This window comes from Coregonus lavaretus (genome assembly GCF_964263955.1).
Source record: "Coregonus lavaretus genome assembly, chromosome: 10".
Taxonomy (NCBI): Eukaryota; Metazoa; Chordata; class Actinopteri; order Salmoniformes; family Salmonidae; genus Coregonus; species Coregonus lavaretus.
Window position 1 is genome coordinate 50,545,878 of NC_139997.1, and position 20,243 is coordinate 50,566,120.

At 49.3% G+C, this 20,243-nt stretch overlaps 1 protein-coding gene across 4 annotated transcripts in view; it reads right to left on the bottom strand.

The window, feature by feature from the left end:
* Positions 1-1,081: 1,081 nt before the first annotated feature.
* jade2 (jade family PHD finger 2) overlaps positions 1,082-20,243 on the bottom strand; it is a 153,779-nt gene continuing 134,617 nt past the window's right edge. For all 4 annotated transcript variants that reach the window (XM_084170674.1, XM_084170673.1, XM_084170672.1 and 1 more), the window contains 2 exons: positions 15,560-15,691; positions 1,082-7,575 (listed from right to left, as the gene is read on the bottom strand). In XM_084170674.1, coding sequence (XP_084026800.1) covers positions 6,608-7,575; positions 15,560-15,691 — 1,100 coding nt within the window. In that variant the 3' untranslated portion in view covers positions 1,082-6,607. The remainder of the gene's footprint in view (positions 7,576-15,559; positions 15,692-20,243) is intronic.

Genomic DNA, 20,243 nt, shown 5'->3' on the forward strand with positions numbered 1-20,243 from the left:
GCGCATGGTATAGTAAGCTACAGTACAAGCTATTAAAGCACTGAGAGGAACTAGCTGTATAAGGATACTTTGGTTAACATCACCTGAAGATGAATGTATTAATACCAACTCATTCATCACCTTCAGCTATTCTTACACATGCACTTATGTCAACATTTAGTAGGCCTACAACTTGGGAAGTTTCATATATTATGGAGCACTCCATTTTACTATTAGTGCATTCCTCTTAAGATAGCTAGGTGAGGGGGGCCAGGGGCGCCTTGGGGTTTATTTAAGATACTCTTTGAAGGGGGAGCTTGTTCCACCATTGGAGTGCCAGGACAGAGAAGAGCTTTGACTGGGCAGAGTGGGAGGTGACCCCCTGTAGAGGTTGGAGGGCCAAGAGACCAGAGTTGGCAGAGCGGAGTGCTCGGGTTGGGGCGTAGGGTTTGAGCATAGCCTGAAGGTAGGGAGGGGCAGTTCCCCTTGCAGGTCCGTAGGCAAGGACCAGGGTCTTGAAGTGGATGCGAGCTTCGACTGGAAGCTAGTGGAGTAGGCGGAGGACGGGGTGACATGGGAGAACTTGGGGAGGGTGAAATCCAGGCAGGCTGCGGCGTTCTGGATAAGTTGCAAGGGTTTGATGGCACAAGCATCACCTTTTACTACCCCTTTATCGATCTCACAACCTACAGTACATGCAAAACGGACAGAAACAGCCTCTGACAACAATCCAGGGAGTATCTAGTCTAGTTACCTCTGAGTCAGTCTGTAGAGACCCAGATTGATTCAACACAGTGTGACTGAATCAATAAACCTTGAATAGCTCTTTAAAAAGGGGAAATCTGGGATTGGTACATCCATTTTTTGTTACTGTTAATTCAATGATATATAGTCATTGACTCTTTAAGAATATCACTTATAAATGCCTCAACTTATAAATTACCTCAGTTCAACTGTCGTACCCCATCCCTCAACTGTTTACCAAAAAAAGTGGCGTAGTGTCTTTGTTGTTATTTGAATCCCAGATTGCCCCTTAAAAATCAAAAAGAGCTCTTGGGATGGTGGAGGGTGAACTGAACAGAGAGACGGGCGAGAGCATGGGTACACAGAAAGCACTGCTTTATTGACTACACTGGTCAACCACACCATAGTGCCGGGGGAGGATGGGGGGACAGGGATAGGTGGGGAGGTCATAGTGGGCGCAGCCGTCTTTAAGGCAACACAAACAGCATGCAGATACAGTCACATGGAACATCATATTGCTTTTTAACGTTTTGCTTAACATTGAAAGTGTACAAAAAGGAAAAAATAGTTTTTTGCACTAATGAAAAATACATTTTTTGTTTTTCCTTCTACAAAGAAGATTCTAATACAAGAAAATAAATATTGCAAAAAAGCCAAAAAATAATTTAAAATAGCTCTTCTTTTTAATATATGTTCAATATTTCTCTTTGCTATTAACAAATGGCACAACATTCTTTGAAACAAAGAATACAGAAGGATAAACTCCTGCAACATTCATATTATCGTATTGTAGAACTGATGCAGATCGAGCCAAATTGGGTGAGGTTAATTGTATACGGCAGCAGAGATTTCAGCGCCTTTTAAGGACAAATAAGACAGGCACGTGGTGGAGGGAGGAGGAACCATGTCAGAGTCTGCTTTGATAAGAGAGATCATGGACTACTATCAAAATGATGCATGTGACCATTAGGAAATACAGGATAGGCATATAGGCTGCTTTACAGGCTGCCCGATTCTGATATTCTTTTCACTAATTGGTCTTTTGACCAATCAGATCAGCTCTGATGTGATTGGTCAAAAGACCAATTAATGGACAAAATATCAGAATTGGGCTGCCTGTGCAAGTCTACGTCCCAAATGGCACCCTATTCCCTACATAGTGCACTACTTTTGACCACAACCCTATGGGCTCTGGTCAAAAGTAGTACACTAAATAGGGAATTGGGTGCCATTTGGGATGTAGCTGAATTTGGAGGCAGCAAAGTGCTGCCAGATCAACTACAGAAACAAAACCTGCTAAGTATCAGAGCTTGACTCGGTTGCAGAGACACTAACAGTAAACTAGCCCAACCTTAGGAGGAGCAGCTATGGTTATGGATAAACCTTACCTCCTGGAAATGGATTCATAAGTGTATTCATACAAGTCACGGATCGAAAGTCGCAAACAAACAACATGGGAGCAAGTTGTTTGAACTGTGGAACTTGAACATTTTGAAATGTTATTGAATTTAATGAGAGGAACACATTCTGTGACCTGCTGGTCATAAATAGCTTGAGTGCATCCCAAATGGCACCCTATTTCCTTCATAGTGCACTCCTTTTGACCAGGGCTGTAGGTACTATAAAAGGGAATAGGATGCCATTTGAGATGCAACCGCTGTGTTGCCAGAGAGCAGCGGTTAGATCCCTGTGAGTGTTCTCCATGGAGGAAGTGAGAGAACAAAAGGTCTCTCCCAGGCTTCAGCTGCACGCTGATCAGCTCACTTGGGAGCCGGCCTGACCATTCTAGCTTCAATTAGCCCAGACACACACACACACACACACACACAGATACAAGAACACACACACACACACACACACAAGAACGCTTGCACACACACACAGATACACACTCGTGATTCAACAGACACAGACAAAAATGCACGCACACACAAGCATTGACTCGGACAGACACAAAAACAAACACAAACTCACTACTGGCTATGCAGTTCCCACTATTTGTGTTATCAAATCAATTTCTCTCTGGTTCTGCATATAAAACAAAACCAGAGAAAGTAAATAATCCTAGCTCCAGTGAAAACAGATAAGTGTTTGCACTTTACGTTTGTGAGCCACACAGAGGGAGGGACAGCGAGAGGGAGACCGAGAGAGCGGGACGGGTGCTGTTTAGATTGCCTGCCTGTTAAGTTGACTGTGGACAGGGTGCAAACACTACGAGGAAAGAACAAACTGTCCTCTCTCTCCCTCTCTCTCTCTCTCTCTCTCTCTCTCCCCCTCCACCAGTGTTTCCCTCTCGTTCTCTCTCCGTCTCGATCTTTCGCTCTTCTGCCCAGAGCGCCAGCAGTGACAAACGCTCTCTCCATTACACAACACATGCACGTCATTATTTGTCCTTAAAGCTTCTTCCTTTGACCCGCCTGTGCTTCAAAACAATGAAGGAGCTGAGGCGGGCCGGCGGAACACTGAAGCAGGGGAGGGGAGTGAGACAGAGCACTGGTCTGTGGGGTGGGTGTTGGATTGGAACCATACTTCCCAGTGTGGAAGCAGTCAGTCGACGGTCGGAGAAGCGCTAGTAAGGAAGCAGTCGGTCTGATTATGAGTCAGCATTCTAGTTATATGAGCCGCGGCTGAAGCGTTACAAAACAGCTTGCGAAGGCTTTTAACACAGAAACAAAAAAGGTCTCTAGTACAGTATTATACATTATTGTTGGTGCATAAAAAACCAGATAGGTAAACGGCAGTCAAACTACTACAGCTTTGAACCAGTTCCCTAAGGGAGAAAGCAGCTAACACAGAAGAGGAGATCCTTTTCAATGATGTTGTCGTTGTGTTCTGTTTGTGTGCTGATGGCCTTTTCACGCTACAGACAACAACAACAACAACAACAACAACAACAGCAGCAGCAGCAGTTCCTGGGTGGTACGGAGACAGCACTAGGACATTCATCAACAGCTACACCAAAGCAGCATTTCTCAACCCAATTCCAGGGGACCCACCGTCGGAATGCACGTTTTGTTCGGAATGCACGTTTTGTTCTAGCCCAGCACTAACACACCCTATTCAACTGATCATCAATTTGATTAGCTGAATAAGGTGTTTTAGTGTAGGGCTGGAATAAAACATGCAAACCCTGTGGGTCCTCAGGAATGGTGCAAAGAAACCCTGATTGAGGAGGATAATACCATCCATCCATACTCTGTTGGATAATATAGGATAATACCATCCATCCATACTCTGTAGGATAATATAGGACAATACCATCCATCCATACTCTGTAGGATAATACAGGATAATACCATCCATCCATCCTCTGTAGCATAATACAGGATAATACCATCCATCCATACTCTGTAGGATAATACAGGATAATACCATCCATCCATGAATCTATACTTTGTATGAAAAGTGCTGTCACCTGCTGCCTGCTGGACCGAATCACCTCACTAAAACTCCAGCCTACTGTTTCTGAAAAGAAGCGGTGGAAGAGGGTGTAGATGCCCCACTCCAATAATAATAACCTGTTTTCTACTACGTTGGGGGCCGTACATGAAGGGGCCCGTCTAAAACACAGTCTAGTCTAAATCTGTGTATATATTGAATATTGAAACCAAGTTTACATTTCATTGTCTTAGCAACAAGTAAACGGTTAGGTGGTGGGGGGGATTCTGTGGGGTTACTACAGTGCTAACCCCGACGACCTATCTGCAGACAACGATGAGTATTGTTGTTCTTATTGTAGAATAAGAATTAATAGAACGTGCTACTAATTCTGTTTCTATGGTTGTAATGGTCTGTCTCCAAGGGTTACGGTGGATGGAAAGGAATTGGCCAAAGGAAGGAGCCAGACCGGCTGTAGACACAGACAGACAGTGTCACCTGACCAATACGCTGCTTTAGGAAGTTACATCCTGAATCCTTGTGTCCCCTCTGGGACAGGAAAACAAACATAAAAAACGAGTCATCTTCTACATTACAACCCTGTTATACCAGCGCTGGGGGTGTCAGTGGGCTCAACCATCAGCCACCCACCCTCACATGGTTCAGCAGCATTCAACTCTCTCCAGGTTGGGGGGAGGGGGACTTAGGCTACTCCATCCAGAGTAGGTCAGTGGCACAGAGGGCCAGTACGTAACACCCCTGTGGGAGCAGGGAATGGGAGAGTCCAAGGTGGAATAGTGGCGGGTGTTAGGACGCCCCTTTAAAGGCTGAGTCACATCATGCCATGCTAGCGCAGGCCTGAGCAATGCACAACTCCCAAGTGAGGCTGCGTCGCAAATGGCACCCTATGCACTATATAGGGGATAGGGTGCCATTTGGGACGCACCCAGAGTAAGTGCATTGTGCCCTGTCTGTTTACACACTGTTCTTTGGCATCATCAACTCAGGAGACAGCCAGGTGGGTAGTAGTAGCAGTTGTGTACTGACTGAGACAGGAGAAAAGCTCTCAGCACAGTAGTAGTCAGAGTTTAAACAGTGAGCTTTGCCAAAGGAATCTTTTCTATACATACATATATGTATAAAAAAGCCTGTATATGGTATAATATATTTACGGATTAACTTTGATTTCAATACATTTTCAATCCTTCTTCGTCGCCTTCAAATTTTTTTAAACCCTGAGAAAATACTGTGGACCGCTTTAAGTATAAAATACAACTCTGAGACGAAAAAACATACATTTTCAAAGAACTCAAAAAAGTCGTCAGAATCCAGGACTCTGTACTGTAGCTGATTATACCATTCGTCTGACTGGAGCAACAATGACTCCAGAAGTTGCTTTGTTGGGGCAGCACTTTGCACAAATATGATAGAACTGTGTGGCTTTGCATGCGGTTGGGTTGATTAATGGCAAAAGCTGCATTACATTTTTTAGGCACTACAATTAAGATCGGAGAAGCCCTCTGTTTCAGTACGCTTGATGGCCAATACAACAGATTTTCATTTTTTGATTGTAACAAATCAGATTATAGAAGTGATTGATTGATAAACTCATTTTTGGGGGAGCGACAGAAGGCACACGATTCGTAAAATACTGTTTCTCCAATGATTCAGACCCAAAAGGAAGATGAGGAGGAGTCAGTGAAGAGTTGACGTAATTCTCAAACAGTATGTTTCAACAACGGCTGGATGCAGACAGAGTGGTTTTGAGTTTGTGTAATGTGTGTGTGTGTGTAATGTGTTTGGTGTGTATGTGTGAAAGAGTGTGTGTGTTTATGCGCAATGTTTGTGTTACAGCTCCTGTTAGCTATTTGTGCTTTTAATGGCTAATATTTGTGTGATATTTTCTGTATATTTCTCAGAATGGTACTTAACTGAAAGGCTTTTTAAACATCATATCCCAGGGATCACCTCATGGGATCCATCTTACGTCAAGAGAAAGGAAGAGATTCACCTGAACCAGCTTATAATGCCCACAAAGTATTCACCCCAATTCTAGCGGCTAGGTACCACTAACCACACACCGCTAGAAAGGGTTGATGTTTACAACCATGTTATACTTCAAAATAAAACCTAAATGTAACATTGTCCAAATTCCATTTCCTCTTTGTCTTCTTACATCATCATACAGCATTTGTTACTTTAACAAGCCCTACTAACATCTAGGGTCTCGTTGTGTATGTAGCTATCTGACTAACAGCTACATTCAAATCCCCAGAACAGAGCAAATAGACTGATTTATGACTAGTGAAGTACAGAGATTTGGTTGGTTAAAGCGATCTAGAGAGAAAAGAACTGCATGTATAATATCAAGAGCACAGACGGACAGACAGACAGTAGCCATGGTAGCGGGAGCTGGGATGGAGCTCCGGTCAGTCTGAGAAATCAGTGTGTCTTCTGGACGATGGTGTGTGTGTGTGTATGTGTGTGTGCGCTTCTCCGTTTTCTTCTACAACGCTAGCACGCTCCTCCTCAGCAGGTCCTCGCTCCCAGAATGCAACTGGGCCAAGCGGAGCTTGCGGCCGCTGGAGCGCGTGTCCGAGTCGCTCTGCTCGGCGTCAGAGAAGTAGCCATCCGTCTCGGGGTCCAGCAGCGATGACGATGACGTCTCCTTCACTGGGTGGGTGTCCCTCTCTCTCTCCCTATCCAGGGGGCGCTCCACCATCTCCTTCACCCCTCCACCCCCACCCTTCCCCCGGGACTTACCCTGCCGGGGCAGGCGGAGGCGCAGGGCCGTGCGGTGACCGGGACCCGCACCTGACCTCCCCTTAGGCACTGTCCCGGGACTACTGCAGGGCTGTGGGGGGGAGCAGGAGGCCAGAGGTGGCGTGGGGGCGGATGCTGCCCCTGTACCAGTGAGGCTGTCCCAGGGGCCGCGCTCCTCCGAGATGTGACAGGAGTCCATTTTGGAGGTGGGTGGCTGCGGCGGCGGGTCCAGCGGCGCTTCAGTGCTCCTGGTCTGGGGGTGGTGGTGATGGTGGTGGAGGGCCTTGGAGCTCCGGGACCTCTCCCCTCTATGGGTCCCATGGCCTGGCCTCTCATCTGCCAGCAGAGGCCCCTTGGCTGTGGAGGAGGCGGTGGCAGCAGCAGGGGGGCTGACAGCGGTGGCAGAAGGCGGGGTGGTTGCTGCGGCGGTGTTGGTGGTGGAGTGTTGGCCCCGGGCTCTGGGCTTGCCCCGGGTCTTGCGGCCCAGCTGAGGGGTCTTCCAGGTGGACTTCATGGAGTGGTCCATCATGAGGCTGAGCAGGCTCTCCTCTCCCTGCAGCAGCTGGTCAGACAGCAGGCTGGCCGTCTTGTCACGGTGCTGCCCGTCGTCCAGGGCCCACTGGCTCAGCATGTCGTCAGCCGTGATCTGCACCGACTGGGCCAGCCAGCTGTCAAACAGGGAGTTGTCCAGAGGGAAGGTCTTGGGGAAACCTGGGGGAGAGATGGACAGGGGACAGGTGAGAGGACCACACTCTAGAGCAAGGGTGTCAAACTCAATTCTAGGAGGGCCATGTGTCTGCAGTTTTTGTTATTTCCTTTCAATTCGTGCCCAATTAAGACCTAGACAACCAGGTAAAGGGGAGTTCTTAATTAATCATTGACCTTAATTGATCATTTAAGTACAAGTGAGGACTGAAAACCTGCAGACACACGGCACTCCAGGAATTGAATTTGACACCCTTGTTATATAGATTATTCTTATATCTCATGAATGTCTGTGGGAGGTTAGTAGGATCAACTGTTCCGTCCAAAACATAAAGCCTTCTGGGAGGAAGTCTGGAACAACCTTGAAAACATAGGAAGACAAAGCGTAGGACTGGGTGACAAAGTATAGTCTGGGGGCTTTGTGGTCTAAGTGCTGATGCTAAACCTGACCAGACTTTCCTTCACTAAATCAATAATGAATGTAAAACCATTTAACAGGCGGTATATGAGTGCATCCCAAATGGCAACCTATTCCCTATATAGTGCACTACTTTTAACCAGAGCCCTATGGGCCCTGGTCTAAAGTAGTGCAGTACATAGGGAAAAGGGTGCCATTTGGGACTTACCCAATCAACCCACTTCCTGTGTGAGTTTAAACAATGCATTAGCCCCGTTCTGCGTCTGTCTGTCTGTCTGTACTTTGTCACCACCACCACCAGGGACTTTCACTGTCAAACGCAGCTTTTGGAGACAATGCATGCTGTGTGTGTATATAATTAGGAGATTTGCATGCCTCCTTGTCTGTCATTATGGCCCAGAGTTGGCTGCCAGAGCCTCTCTGCAGCTCGGGAACATCGATTCTCACAGAAAATAGAGGGAAGGAGGGAGAGCCCCTATTGTAGTGCACTACTTTGACCAGGGCCCATAGGGTTCTGGTCAAAGTAGTGCACTATATAGGCCAGGGATAGGGTGCCATTCAGGACACCCCTATAGCTCCATCCACTACCCCTATTCCAATCCCATGAAGTCCCTCTCCCACGGTCTGGGAGATGCTGTTCGGCATCAGGGACAGCAAGCTGGGTAACACCCTCCACTCCCCCAACCCTGCCCCTAAACTAGAAACACACTGGGTCCTGTCAACCCAAAATATCATGAGCCACTGTTGACAAATGATTTCACACACCTACACGCACACCTGCCAACAAACAGAGCTTGAACGCGCACACACATACATAAGCCTCTTTTTAAGGTAGACCTGCTGAAAATACACTTAAACCCTATAGGTGTGTTGTTGTTTGAATGAGCTACAATAACCTCCTTAAATGTGTGTCTCTGTCTGGTGATGAGTAAGGCGCTGGCTGGCATAGGGAGAGAGTATTAGCAGTGGAGAGAGTATTAGCAGAGTATTAGCAGCCTGCCTGCACTGTTTAATGAGATTAAGATCCTACTTAGAATAGCATTTTTAATCACAGTCATTAACAAAGAAGGCTAATTCCACCACAGCCCCTATGGAAGTATGGGAGGAACACAACCGAGGAGAGGAGGCAGGGAGGGAGGGAGGGAGGGAGGAGAGGAGGCAGGGAGGGAGGGATAGAGGGAGGAGAGGAGGCAGGGAGGGAGGGAGGGAGGGAGGAGAGGAGGCAGGGAGGGAGGGAGGGAGGAGAGGAGGCCGGGAGGGAGGGAGGGAGGGAGGGAGGGAGGGAGGGAGGGAGGGAGGGAGGGAGGGAGGGAGGAGAGGAGGCCGGGAGGGAGGGAGGGAGGAGAGGAGGCAGGGAGGGAGGGATAGAGGGAGGAGAGGAGGCAGGGAGGGAGGGAGGGAGGGAGGAGAGGAGGCAGGGAGGGAGGGAGGGAGGAGAGGAGGCAGGGAGGGAGGGAGGGAGGGAGGAGAGGAGGCAGGGAGGGAGGGAGGGAGGGAGGAGAGGAGGCAGGGAGGGAGGGATAGAGGGAGGAGAGGAGGCAGGGTGGGAGGGAGGGAGGGAGGAGAGGAGGCAGGGAGGGAGGGATAGAGGGAGGAGAGGAGGCAGGGAGGGAGGGATAGAGGGAGGAGAGGAGGCAGGGAGGGAGGGATAGAGGGAGGAGAGGAGGCAGGGTGGGAGGGAGGGAGGGAGGAGAGGAGGCAGGGTGGGAGGGAGGGAGGGAGGAGAGGAGGCAGGGAGGGAGGGAGGGAGGAGAGGAGGCAGGGAGGCAGGGAGGGAGGAGAGGAGGCAGGGTGGGAGGGAGGGAGGGAGGAGAGGAGGCAGGGAGGGAGGGAGGGAGGAGAGGAGGCAGGGAGGCAGGGAGGGAGGGAGGGAGGAGAGGAGGCAGGGTGGGAGGGAGGGAGGGAGGAGAGGAGGCAGGGAGGGAGGGAGGGAGGGAGGGAGGAGAGGAGGCAGGGTGGGAGGGAGGGAGGGAGGAGAGGAGGCAGGGAGGGAGGGAGGGAGGGAGGAGAGGAGGCAGGGTGGGAGGGAGGGAGGGAGGAGAGGAGGCAGGGAGGGAGGGAGGGAGGAGAGGAGGCAGGGAGGCAGGGAGGGAGGGAGGGAGGAGAGGAGGCAGGGTGGGAGGGAGGGAGGGAGGAGAGGAGGCAGGGAGGGAGGGAGGGAGGAGAGGAGGCAGGGAGGCAGGGAGGGAGGAGAGGAGGCAGGGTGGGAGGGAGGGAGGGAGGAGAGGAGAGGAGGCAGGGAGGGAGGGAGGGAGGAGAGGAGGCAGGGAGGGAGGGAGGGAGGGAGGAGAGGAGGCAGGGAGGGAGGGAGGGAGGAGAGGAGGCAGGGTGGGAGGGAGGGAGGGAGGAGAGGAGGCAGGGAGGGAGGGAGGGAGGAGAGGAGGCAGGGAGGCAGGGAGGGAGGGAGGGAGGAGAGGAGGCAGGGTGGGAGGGAGGGAGGGAGGAGAGGAGGCAGGGAGGGAGGGAGGGAGGAGAGGAGGCAGGGAGGGAGGGAGGAGAGGAGGCAGGAAGGGAGGGATAGAGGGAGGAGAGGAGGCAGGGTGGGAGGCAGGGAGGGATAGAGGGAGGAGAGGAGGCAGGGTGGGAGGGAGGGAGGGAGGAGAGGAGGCAGGGAGGGATAGAGGGAGGAGAGGAGGCAGGGAGGGAGGGATAGAGGGAGGAGAGGAGGCAGGGAGGGATAGAGGGAGGAGAGGAGGCAGGGTGGGAGGGAGGGAGGGAGGAGAGGAGGCAGGGAGGGAGGGATAGAGGGAGGAGAGGAGGAAGGGAGGGAGGGATAGAGGGAGGAGAGGAGGCAGGGAGGGAGGGAGGGAGGAGAGGAGGCAGGGAGGGATAGAGGGAGGAGAGGAGGCAGGGTGGGAGGGAGGGAGGGAGGAGAGGAGGCAGGGAGGGAGGGATAGAGGGAGGAGAGGAGGCAGGGAGGGATAGAGGGAGGAGAGGAGGCAGGGAGGGATAGAGGGAGGAGAGGAGGCAGGGAGGGAGGGATAGAGGGAGGAGAGGAGGCAGGGAGGGAGGGATAGAGGGAGGAGAGGAGGCAGGGAGGGAGGGATAGAGGGAGGAGAGGAGGCAGGGAGGGAGGGATAGAGGGAGGAGAGGAGGCAGGGAGGGAGGGATAGAGGGAGGAGAGGAGGCAGGGAGGGAGGGATAGAGGGAGGAGAGGAGGCAGGGAGGGAGGGATAGAGGGAGGAGAGGAGGCAGGGAGGGAGGGATAGAGGGAGGAGAGGAGGCAGGGAGGATCAACTTGAGAGATGCTCTCTGCTGGGCATGTCAACATTTTAGCACAGAGACACGGAGGGAGGGAGGTAGGGGTGTTGGGAGGCAGGGAGAGAAGATTGGAAAACAAAATCTACTTTTCCCCCCAAACTGAGATGATAGTCAGTATACCTTACCTCCCACTACCATCTACTCTACTGTACCGGATTCCTATAGACCACATAATGAGATTCACAGGACAAAGAGGTGCCAAGAGGTCACACCAACACAACCCTCAACATTCCTGACCAAGTCATCACCTGTTAAATCCTCCTGTTAGCCCACCCCCTAAGGCTACGGCCGCCACACTCAGACGCATGAACACGGATCAAATCGTACATGACCTATATCAATGTCCGTTTTTTTTGTCTGTCAAAAGTACAACTAAAGTCAAGTATTGTCGGACGAGTTGAATATGTAAAAAGACAGACCGTTTGTGTGTTTTTGTTGGACAATGCATCACCGTTGTCATTTAACTGGCAACGGATGACTCCTATTGAAAAAGTATTGGGTCCATCCGAAATTCTTAATCTGCATCTGAAATGGCACAGTACTGCACTAAATAGATAGTAGGGAGCCATTTGGGATGCTGCCTCTCTCTTCCCCTCTCCTCTAGCCAGTCACCCCCTCCTTCCTAAAGCCCTGTGCCCACCAGGAGGTCAGCAGGAGCTGCTGGGATTGGGTCAGCACACCCAGGCCAGCAGTTTCCATGACACAGCAACAGCACCAGCGCCTCTGCTGGAGACAGGAGACTAGAGAGGGGAGGAGGGAGGTGTGGAGGGAATGAGAGGAGGGATGGAGGGGTGGTGGAACAGAGAGAAGGGGAGGAAGGGGGGAACAGAAAGGGAGGGAGGGAGCAGAGTTGGAAGAGAGAGAAAGGAGGGCGGGGGCTGGTCGTGACCCACTCTGCCCCACCTCTCCTCCTCATCTCCAACCCACCCTGCTGCGCATGTCTGCTGGCTGCAGCCGCTCCTCTCCTCCTCCCCTCTCCTGGCTCTGCTCCTTGGACCCGGTGAAAGCAGCCCTGGGGCCTAGGCTGCTGCGGTATGGTAGCAGCCCACGCTAGGCTAGGCGAGGCCTAGTAGGGCTAGGAATGCGCTGGCTGAGACAGGGCTAGACCTACGCTAGGTAGGGCCAGGGAGGGAGGTAGGCTAAGCTAGGCTAGGCTAGGTAGGGCCAGGGAGGGAGGTAGGCTAAGCTAGGCTAGGCTAGGCAGGGCCAGGAATGCACTGGCTGGGGCAGAGTCAGACTTGTGTTTGTGCAGGCCACGCTACAGTGTGCCAATTGTTCTCAGGTGCCAACTGTCGCCCTGACAACCCTGCATACGCACAGAGCGAGGGAAAGGGAGAGGGAAAGAGAGGGGAGTGAGCAGTGAGAGTCAGAAAGAGAGAGCACTGTAAACTCGATGCCTGAAGAACTTAGAGGCAGAAACACAAATTAAGTGTTAAAATGATGCCCAAAGTATCAGTCTGGGGAGAGAGAGTTATTATCCAGCACTCTCAATATCAACACCCAGAAGGTCTTCCAGTCTATTTCACCACTATAACACTCAGAGGTACTCTATTCCACTCTGTCTGCCACCCAGGGGTCACGTTACAACAGGCTTATCACGGTGGCCAGATGCCAGGATCCATCTGCATACCAAATGGCACCCTATTCCCATAGGGCTCTGGTCAAAAGTAGTGCACTATATAGAGAAAAGGGTGCAATTTGAGACTCTGCCAGCCTCTGTCCTGCTGCCTTATCAGGAAATGCTTTCCCCTGCCCTCTGACCCCCTGGGTTATCCTGTTCCATAAAGGAAGGTCACACACTAAAGCCTGGGGATTTAAGAGAGCAGCTCTGCCTTAGCAGGGGGCACGCACCACAACGCACCCATGGCGCTCAGAAAGAACAGGCGGCGGGCAGGGATACTGGACCCACACCATGACAATTCCGCCGGGCTTTAAGGTTGAACCTCTACCCCTTTTACCATGAAAATACTATTGACATTGTTTTTAATGTCCACCTGAGAAGGTACACATGCACCAAGCCAGACAAACAGATGTGTTTCCATGGCTATAGTTGGGACTCCTCTCAGTAACTCTCTGCCTTATCTGATCTGGCATCGCCAAGGACTCAAATGGCATCTCTCAATGACACAGTTTATCACACCAGCCAACAGGAGAGTGCAAACAGTGTCTGGGAAGAACAATAGAGGAGGATATAATACCGGTAGTACTCCATCATCCATTTCTGTTGAGAAACAACACACACACACACATTTGGGGTTAATTGCTTAAAGGTAGAGTTGGAGTGTATGTCAACCTGATCCTACATAGTACACAGTCAGCCCTGTGAGTCGTCAGAGCACTACTGAGCAGTCTGACAGAGAGCAGATGTCCTCAAAACACACACGATCAGGTAGGCAGAGTAGATAACATCTGATGAATCAGTCAGGCAGAGAGAAAAAAAACAAAAAAAAACAGTGCTCTGTTACTGTTCTGTTATCACAACACTGTGTAGCATTGATATAACTGTGAAGGACAGTCAGGAAGAAACCACTGCTAGCCACTGTTAAACTTGTTATTTACCTTAACCTAAAGGTCAGCGCTCTGCCTACTGTGTGTTGTGCTACAGGTAGAACCGAATCTGAAGGCTGAAGTGTGTGTTTGCAGTACCGAAGCACTGCTGATAATGTAACAATAGGTTCCCCTATGTGATAGGAATCAAACATCCCTCATGCAAGTCCTTCGCTAGGTCCACCTGTGTACTGGTTTTGGAGTGGTTAACATAATGAAAAGCTGAAAGTGAAGTATAAGGATCGGCATTGGGAAGCACTGGTCCTACGGGAGCTCTTAGAGACATAGGCTCTGTGGACACATGTGGGACATGATTCTTCTTTGGTACTGTTACCAAGGCTCCGGTCATAAAGGCTCCTCCTGTCATGACCATATGTTGGTCCTCAGCTCCACTAAAGGGGCCAAGCCACTCACGTCACATCAGCGGGTTAGTCATGTCTGCTAAAGAAAGGCATTGACCCAGAAAGTTAAATATTACAGGATAACCACAGACATAAACATTGGCTAACCGTTTCCTAGTCGACTCCCTGTTAACGGTTCTACAGATTGACTGGGGTTGAAGGATGCTTCTAGTTGAGTATGTGCAACTGTGGAAAGACTTTCCCCCTGAATGATGATACTGTAAGCATCTTCATCATGATCATCAGCTGGGGAGAGTTTGGATTAACCGAAATGTTGGTTATTTTTCGGTTATTAAACAACTAATTGACCGACGTCGGTTCAATTATTTGAATTCCATTTAGTTCAGTTTTCTTCTAAGCTCAATGCGCACATTGCAGTTTCCCTAGAGATAAATCAGATCCAGCCTGAACTGTGCGATGTAGTAGGGAGTTGTAGTTTCCAACAGGATAATATTCTATATAGTTTAGGGTATAAAATGTTGTAATTAACTACAATGACCATAATCCATTGCGCATCTACTTGTCCGGTCTGTGTTTCTTTTACACCTGCTACTCAAGAGAGAAGAATGCAGGATCGTGAGGTGATACAGAGAGCAGCTGTTGCTTCGCAAGGTATCTCTACCTGAAATACATGATCTAAATGACCGATAGCTGTTATTCAGCAGTCATAAAACTATGCCTTATTTACTCTGAAGAACTACAAAATAGAGATTTTGTCAGACAGCACAAGCAGCAGCTCTATAGAGATGAGATGACTTGGAATGGAATAATACAATTTAAAAAAATACAATATACACCAACTGAAATATTTTATTAAAGTAAAGTAAAGTGAATAACTGATGGTTAATAAGTGATATGCAGTAATGGGCAGTCACTACCATCATGGGACTTTTATTAATTGTTTTATTCTGTGTTACAGCATTCAACTGACATAATGGAAACCTAAAACCGTGCTTATTTTTTATGAATCGAACCGAAACAACCTCAAAAAGCACTAATCGCTCAGCACTAACACTGATGTATTCTCCAGAGATGGTATCCACAGAGGAGACCTAGGCTGCATCCTGATTCTCCACACTTCGCCCAAAGTGTGCACTTGCACACTCCCAGTCATTGATTTGAATGCTTTGGATTGGTGTAAGCATTGGCTTTCCAACATTGTTAAATCCATGACAGGGAGTCTGCAAGAGCACACTTCAGAAGAAGGGTGGTGAATCGGCACTCAGATCTAGATGGTGCGAGTCTGGACAAGTCTGGGGAGATGTGATAGCAACTCAGGGGGGAGTGGGTGTTATATACGTCATCAACTCAACTGGAAACTCACACCGCATACACAAACCCCTTTGTGGTGTGGCAGACATACCTAGCTGTTTGAGGAGGGAGCCGTTGTCAGACTTCCACCTCTCTTTCTTCTTCTCCGGACTGCTTTTCCGCCGCTCCTTCCCCTTCTCCTTCACCCCGTTCTGTCTTCCCTTATGGCCCTTCATGGTTTTCTCTGCAGAGGAAATAGAGCAACATTGCAGTGGAGCCAGCCATGCATGAAGTCAGGGAGAAGCAGACGCAAGACTGGGATATTTTCTCTCATGAGAGAGTAGATCAACTACTGTTTTTCTACTGATTGGCTGTACCCTTGGGGACATACTGTGTGTGTCCCAAATGGCACCCTATTCCCTATATTGTGCAAGGCTGCAGTCAAAAGTATTGCACTATATAGGGAATAGGGTGCCATTTGGAACACATATGGTGTGCAGCAGTTAAATACGGTTGCATAATGTGTACACAGTCAAATACTGAGTAGGCTATATACAGTGAGGGAAAAAAGTATTTGATCCCCTGCTGATTTTGTACGTTTGCCCACTGACAAAGACATGATCAGTATATAATTTTAATGGTAGGTTTATTTGAACAGTGAGAGACAGAATAACAACAAAAAAATCCAGAAAAACGCATGTAAAAATGTTATGAATTGATTTGCATTTTAATGAGGGAAATAAGTATTTGACCACTCTGCAAAACATTACTTACTACTTGGTGGCAAAACCCTTGTTGGCAATCACAGAGGTCAGATGTTTCTTGTAGTTGGCCACCAGGTTTGCACACATCTCAGGAGGGATTTTGTCCCACTCCTCTTTGCAGATCTTCTCCAAGTCATTAAGGTTTCGAACCTTCAGCTCCCTCCACAGATTTTCTATGGGATTAAGGTCTGGAGACTGGCTAGGCCACTCCAGGACCTTAATGTGCTTCTTCTTGAGCCACTCCTTTGCTGCCTTGGCCGTGTGTTTTGGGTCATTGTCATGCTGGAATACCCATCCATGACCCATTTTCAATGCCCTGGCTGAGGGAAGGAGGTTCTCACCCAAGAATTGACGGTACATGGCCCCGTCCATCATCCCTTTGATGCGGTGAAGTTGTCCTGTCCCCTTAGCAGAAAAACACCCCCAAAGCATAATGTTTCCACCTCCATGTTTGACGGTGGAGATGGTGTTCTTGGGGTCATAGGCAGCATTCCTCCTCCTCCAAACACGGCGAGTTTAGTTGATGCCAAAGAGCTCGATTTTGGTCTCATCTGACCACAACACTTTCACCCAGTTCTCCTCTGAATCATTCAGATGTTCATTGGCAAACTTCAGAAGGGCCTGTATATGTACTTTCTTGAGCAGGGGGACCTTGCGGGCGCTGCAGGATTTCAGTCCTTCACGGCGTAGTGTGTTACCAATTGTTTTCTTGGTGACTATGGTCCCAGCTGCCTTGAGATCATTGACAAGATCCTCCTGTGTAGTTCTGGGCTGATTCCTCACCGTTCTCATGATCATTGCAACTCCACGAGGTGAGATCTTGCATGGAGCCCCAGGCCGAGGGAGATTGACAGTGCTTTTGTGTTTCTTCCATTTGCGAATAATCGCACCAACTGTTGTCACCTTCTCACCAAGCTGCTTGGCGATGGTCTTGTAGCCCATTCCAGCCTTGTGTAGGTCTACAATCTTGTCCCTGACATCCTTGGAGAGCTCTTTGGTCTTGGCCATGGTGGAGAGTTTGGAATCTGATTGATTGATTGCTTCTGTGGACAGGTGTCTTTTATACAGGTAACAAGCTGAGATTAGGAGAACTCCCTTTAAGAGTGTGCTCCTAATCTCTGCTCGTTACCTGTATAAAAGTCACCTGGGAGCCAGACATCTTTCTGATTGAGAGGGGGTCAAATACTTATTTCCCTCATTAAAATGCAAATCAATTTATAACATTATTGACATGCGTTTTCCTGGATTTATTTGTTGTTAGTCTGTCTCTCACTGTTCAAATAAACCTACCATTAAAATTATAGACTGATCATTTCTTTGTCAGTGGGCAAACGTACAAAATCAGCAGGGGATCAAATACTTTTTTCCCCTCACTGTAGCAGTCAATGTTTGATTTCATTGTAAACTGAATTGGGGGTCATTCACAGCCTCTCGTGTGGAAAACATTCAGAAGTCATTGGACTCCTGAGCCCCAGTACTAAGCAGTACCTTGAGGCTCCTTGTCTCCATCCTGGTTCAGTTTCCCAGTCAGAGTGAACCAGACACTGAGAAACTGAGCCACCTGACCCCAGAATGGCACCTTTTATCCCACCAGCTGGACTAATCGTTGTGATGAGAGAAACATCCCATAACCTGACAGACCAAACTGAGAAACCGTCCCCACTTCTCAGAAACGCTCCGACCAAAGAAATCCCTCACAGTCAAAACCTTCAGTATCTCTATTCACAGCTCTTGTGTATAGTCATTGGGGACTGTGAGACACAGGAAATTCACCAACACTCACAACTACAAATATTCACAGGTACGCTCACAAACAAGCACACTTACAATAAATATACATCTGCACTAACATCTATTTGGACACTCACAGAGACACATAACATAGAGGGAGAGCCCCCTGCTGAGAAAACGTCCCACTAGCTGTGCGTGCGGTTGGGTTGGGTTGGCGGCTCCCCCCCCACTCTCTCTGTGGAGGCACTTATTGTTGTGGGACATGTTTTAACACGCTCCAGCTGCTTAGACCAACAGTGGCGCGGTTGGTGTGCACGCCAGATTTCCTCTCATGCTGGTTATAATAGAGGCTGAGTTGAGTTGTGGGGGCACTGAGGGCCTCCCTCCATCATGCTTCCCCTAGCATGGAGGAGCAGGACATGCATGAGGGGGGCTGAGTGGTACCTCACGGTGTCCTCCCGGAGGGTTGTGTTTCACACTGAGGCTACCCATGATGTGTGTGTGTGCATATGTGTACATGTTGTTTAAAAAAATCTGTTGTGTGTGTGTGTGTGCCTGAACACTGCCGTTAAATGTGTGTAGGACCGAAGGTAATATGTATGAGTGATGCGTTGGCTATTTCTGTCAATATGTGTGCTGAAGGGAGAAAAAAAACTCATCCTTTCTGCAACAGACTAACTTGGAGAGACATTTGCGTTGTCAGATCAGTTGTTTTCTCTCCTCGTCTTTCCCTCTGTCTCTCCTCTCATTTACATTTTCTGGCGTTGTCGGTGAGGTGCAGTGCTGTCAAGGGATTAGTCTTTTTGAAGTGTGTGGTTCATTTCATCTCTTTCTGGGAGCACTCAGCTGCAGTGTGTGTGTGTGTGTGTGTGTAAAGGAGATGGTGTGTAAGTGTATGTGTGTGTGTGTGTGTGTGTTTGTGTGTGATGCACCGTGTCCCACTTCTTACTTGCGCTCATTAGCACGACACCCCAGAGATTCTTTTCACTCCATGCGCCCTCTCTCTCTAGAAGACAGAGAGCTCAGCCCAGAGTCCTCTCTCCACACACACACACACACACATCTATTCTGCCCTGCTCTGGGTCTACAGGAAGGTAACCCGGTAGGAAGGTACCTTTAAGACCTGAGTAGAATGTCTATCCCTAGACAGATACAAATCTGCGTTCCAAATATGCACCCTATTCACTCTATAGTGCAATAGTTTTGACCAGGGCCCATAGGGAATAGGGTGCCATTTGGGACTCTCCCTGACCCTGACTCCATTACAGCCCCCAGTTATGTGAGTAGTTGTGGTGTAGTAGTAGTCAACCTGCAGTGTCCATGTCCTCCCTCTGGCCCCAGTACCGGACCCCTAGTAACCACACTCACAGGCCTGATAGTCTTTACACACTAGTACACTTGGCCAAGTCAAGGGCCTAGGGCAGAGAGTCTGAGGGCTTCCCCTGTGTGTCTGTCAGAAGGAATTGGAAATGAGCCACTGTGATCCAGAATAACTAGCCAGGACTCTCTAGAGGGAGAAACTAGAGAGGGAGGAAGTGCGTGTGTGTTGGAAAAGGGGAGGGGTTTGGGTGGGAATTTATGTGCATATTAACATTTGAAAGAGGAATAGGCTATGTTAGTTCAGGTGTGTGTTGGAGTGGGTTCTGTGTATGTGTGGAAAAGGAAGGGTGTATGTGTCCACTTGTGCCTATGTCTGTGTGTGCTTGTGTGTTAGCCTGGGGAGTTGAGAGTCTCCCCAGCCGGTACTCAATTTGCAGTGTTCATCATTCCTGAGCCCCCAAAGCCCGCTGCTGTGTTGTAAGACCTCCTAACTCTGCACTTTTCAGCACTATCAGGGGCCTGTGTTGGCTGCCCGGTGCTAAGCAGCCATATCTATTCACACATGGAAATGAGGGGCCGACACACAGAGCCGGGGAGGGGACAGAGAGCCCCGTGATAGAACACACTGCTTCAGTGGATGCATCCCAAATGGCACCCCTATAAACTGCACTAATTTTGACCAGAGCCCTATGGGCCCTGGTCAAAAGTTGCACACTATGAAGGGAATAGGCTGCCATTTGGGACGCAACCAGGGCCTCTGCCTGCACCCTGCTCCCTTAGATGGAGAAAGATGGGGCTGTCGGTATCATAATGACTGGGCGACCTCTCTCATATCCCTTTCTTTCTCTCTACTTCTCTCTCCCCCCCTCTCCCTCTTTCTCTCTCTACATTTCTCTCCCTCTTTCTCTCTCTCTTTCTCTCGCTCCCTCTTTCTCTCTCTACTTCTCTCTCCCCCTACATTTACGTTTACATTTACGTCAT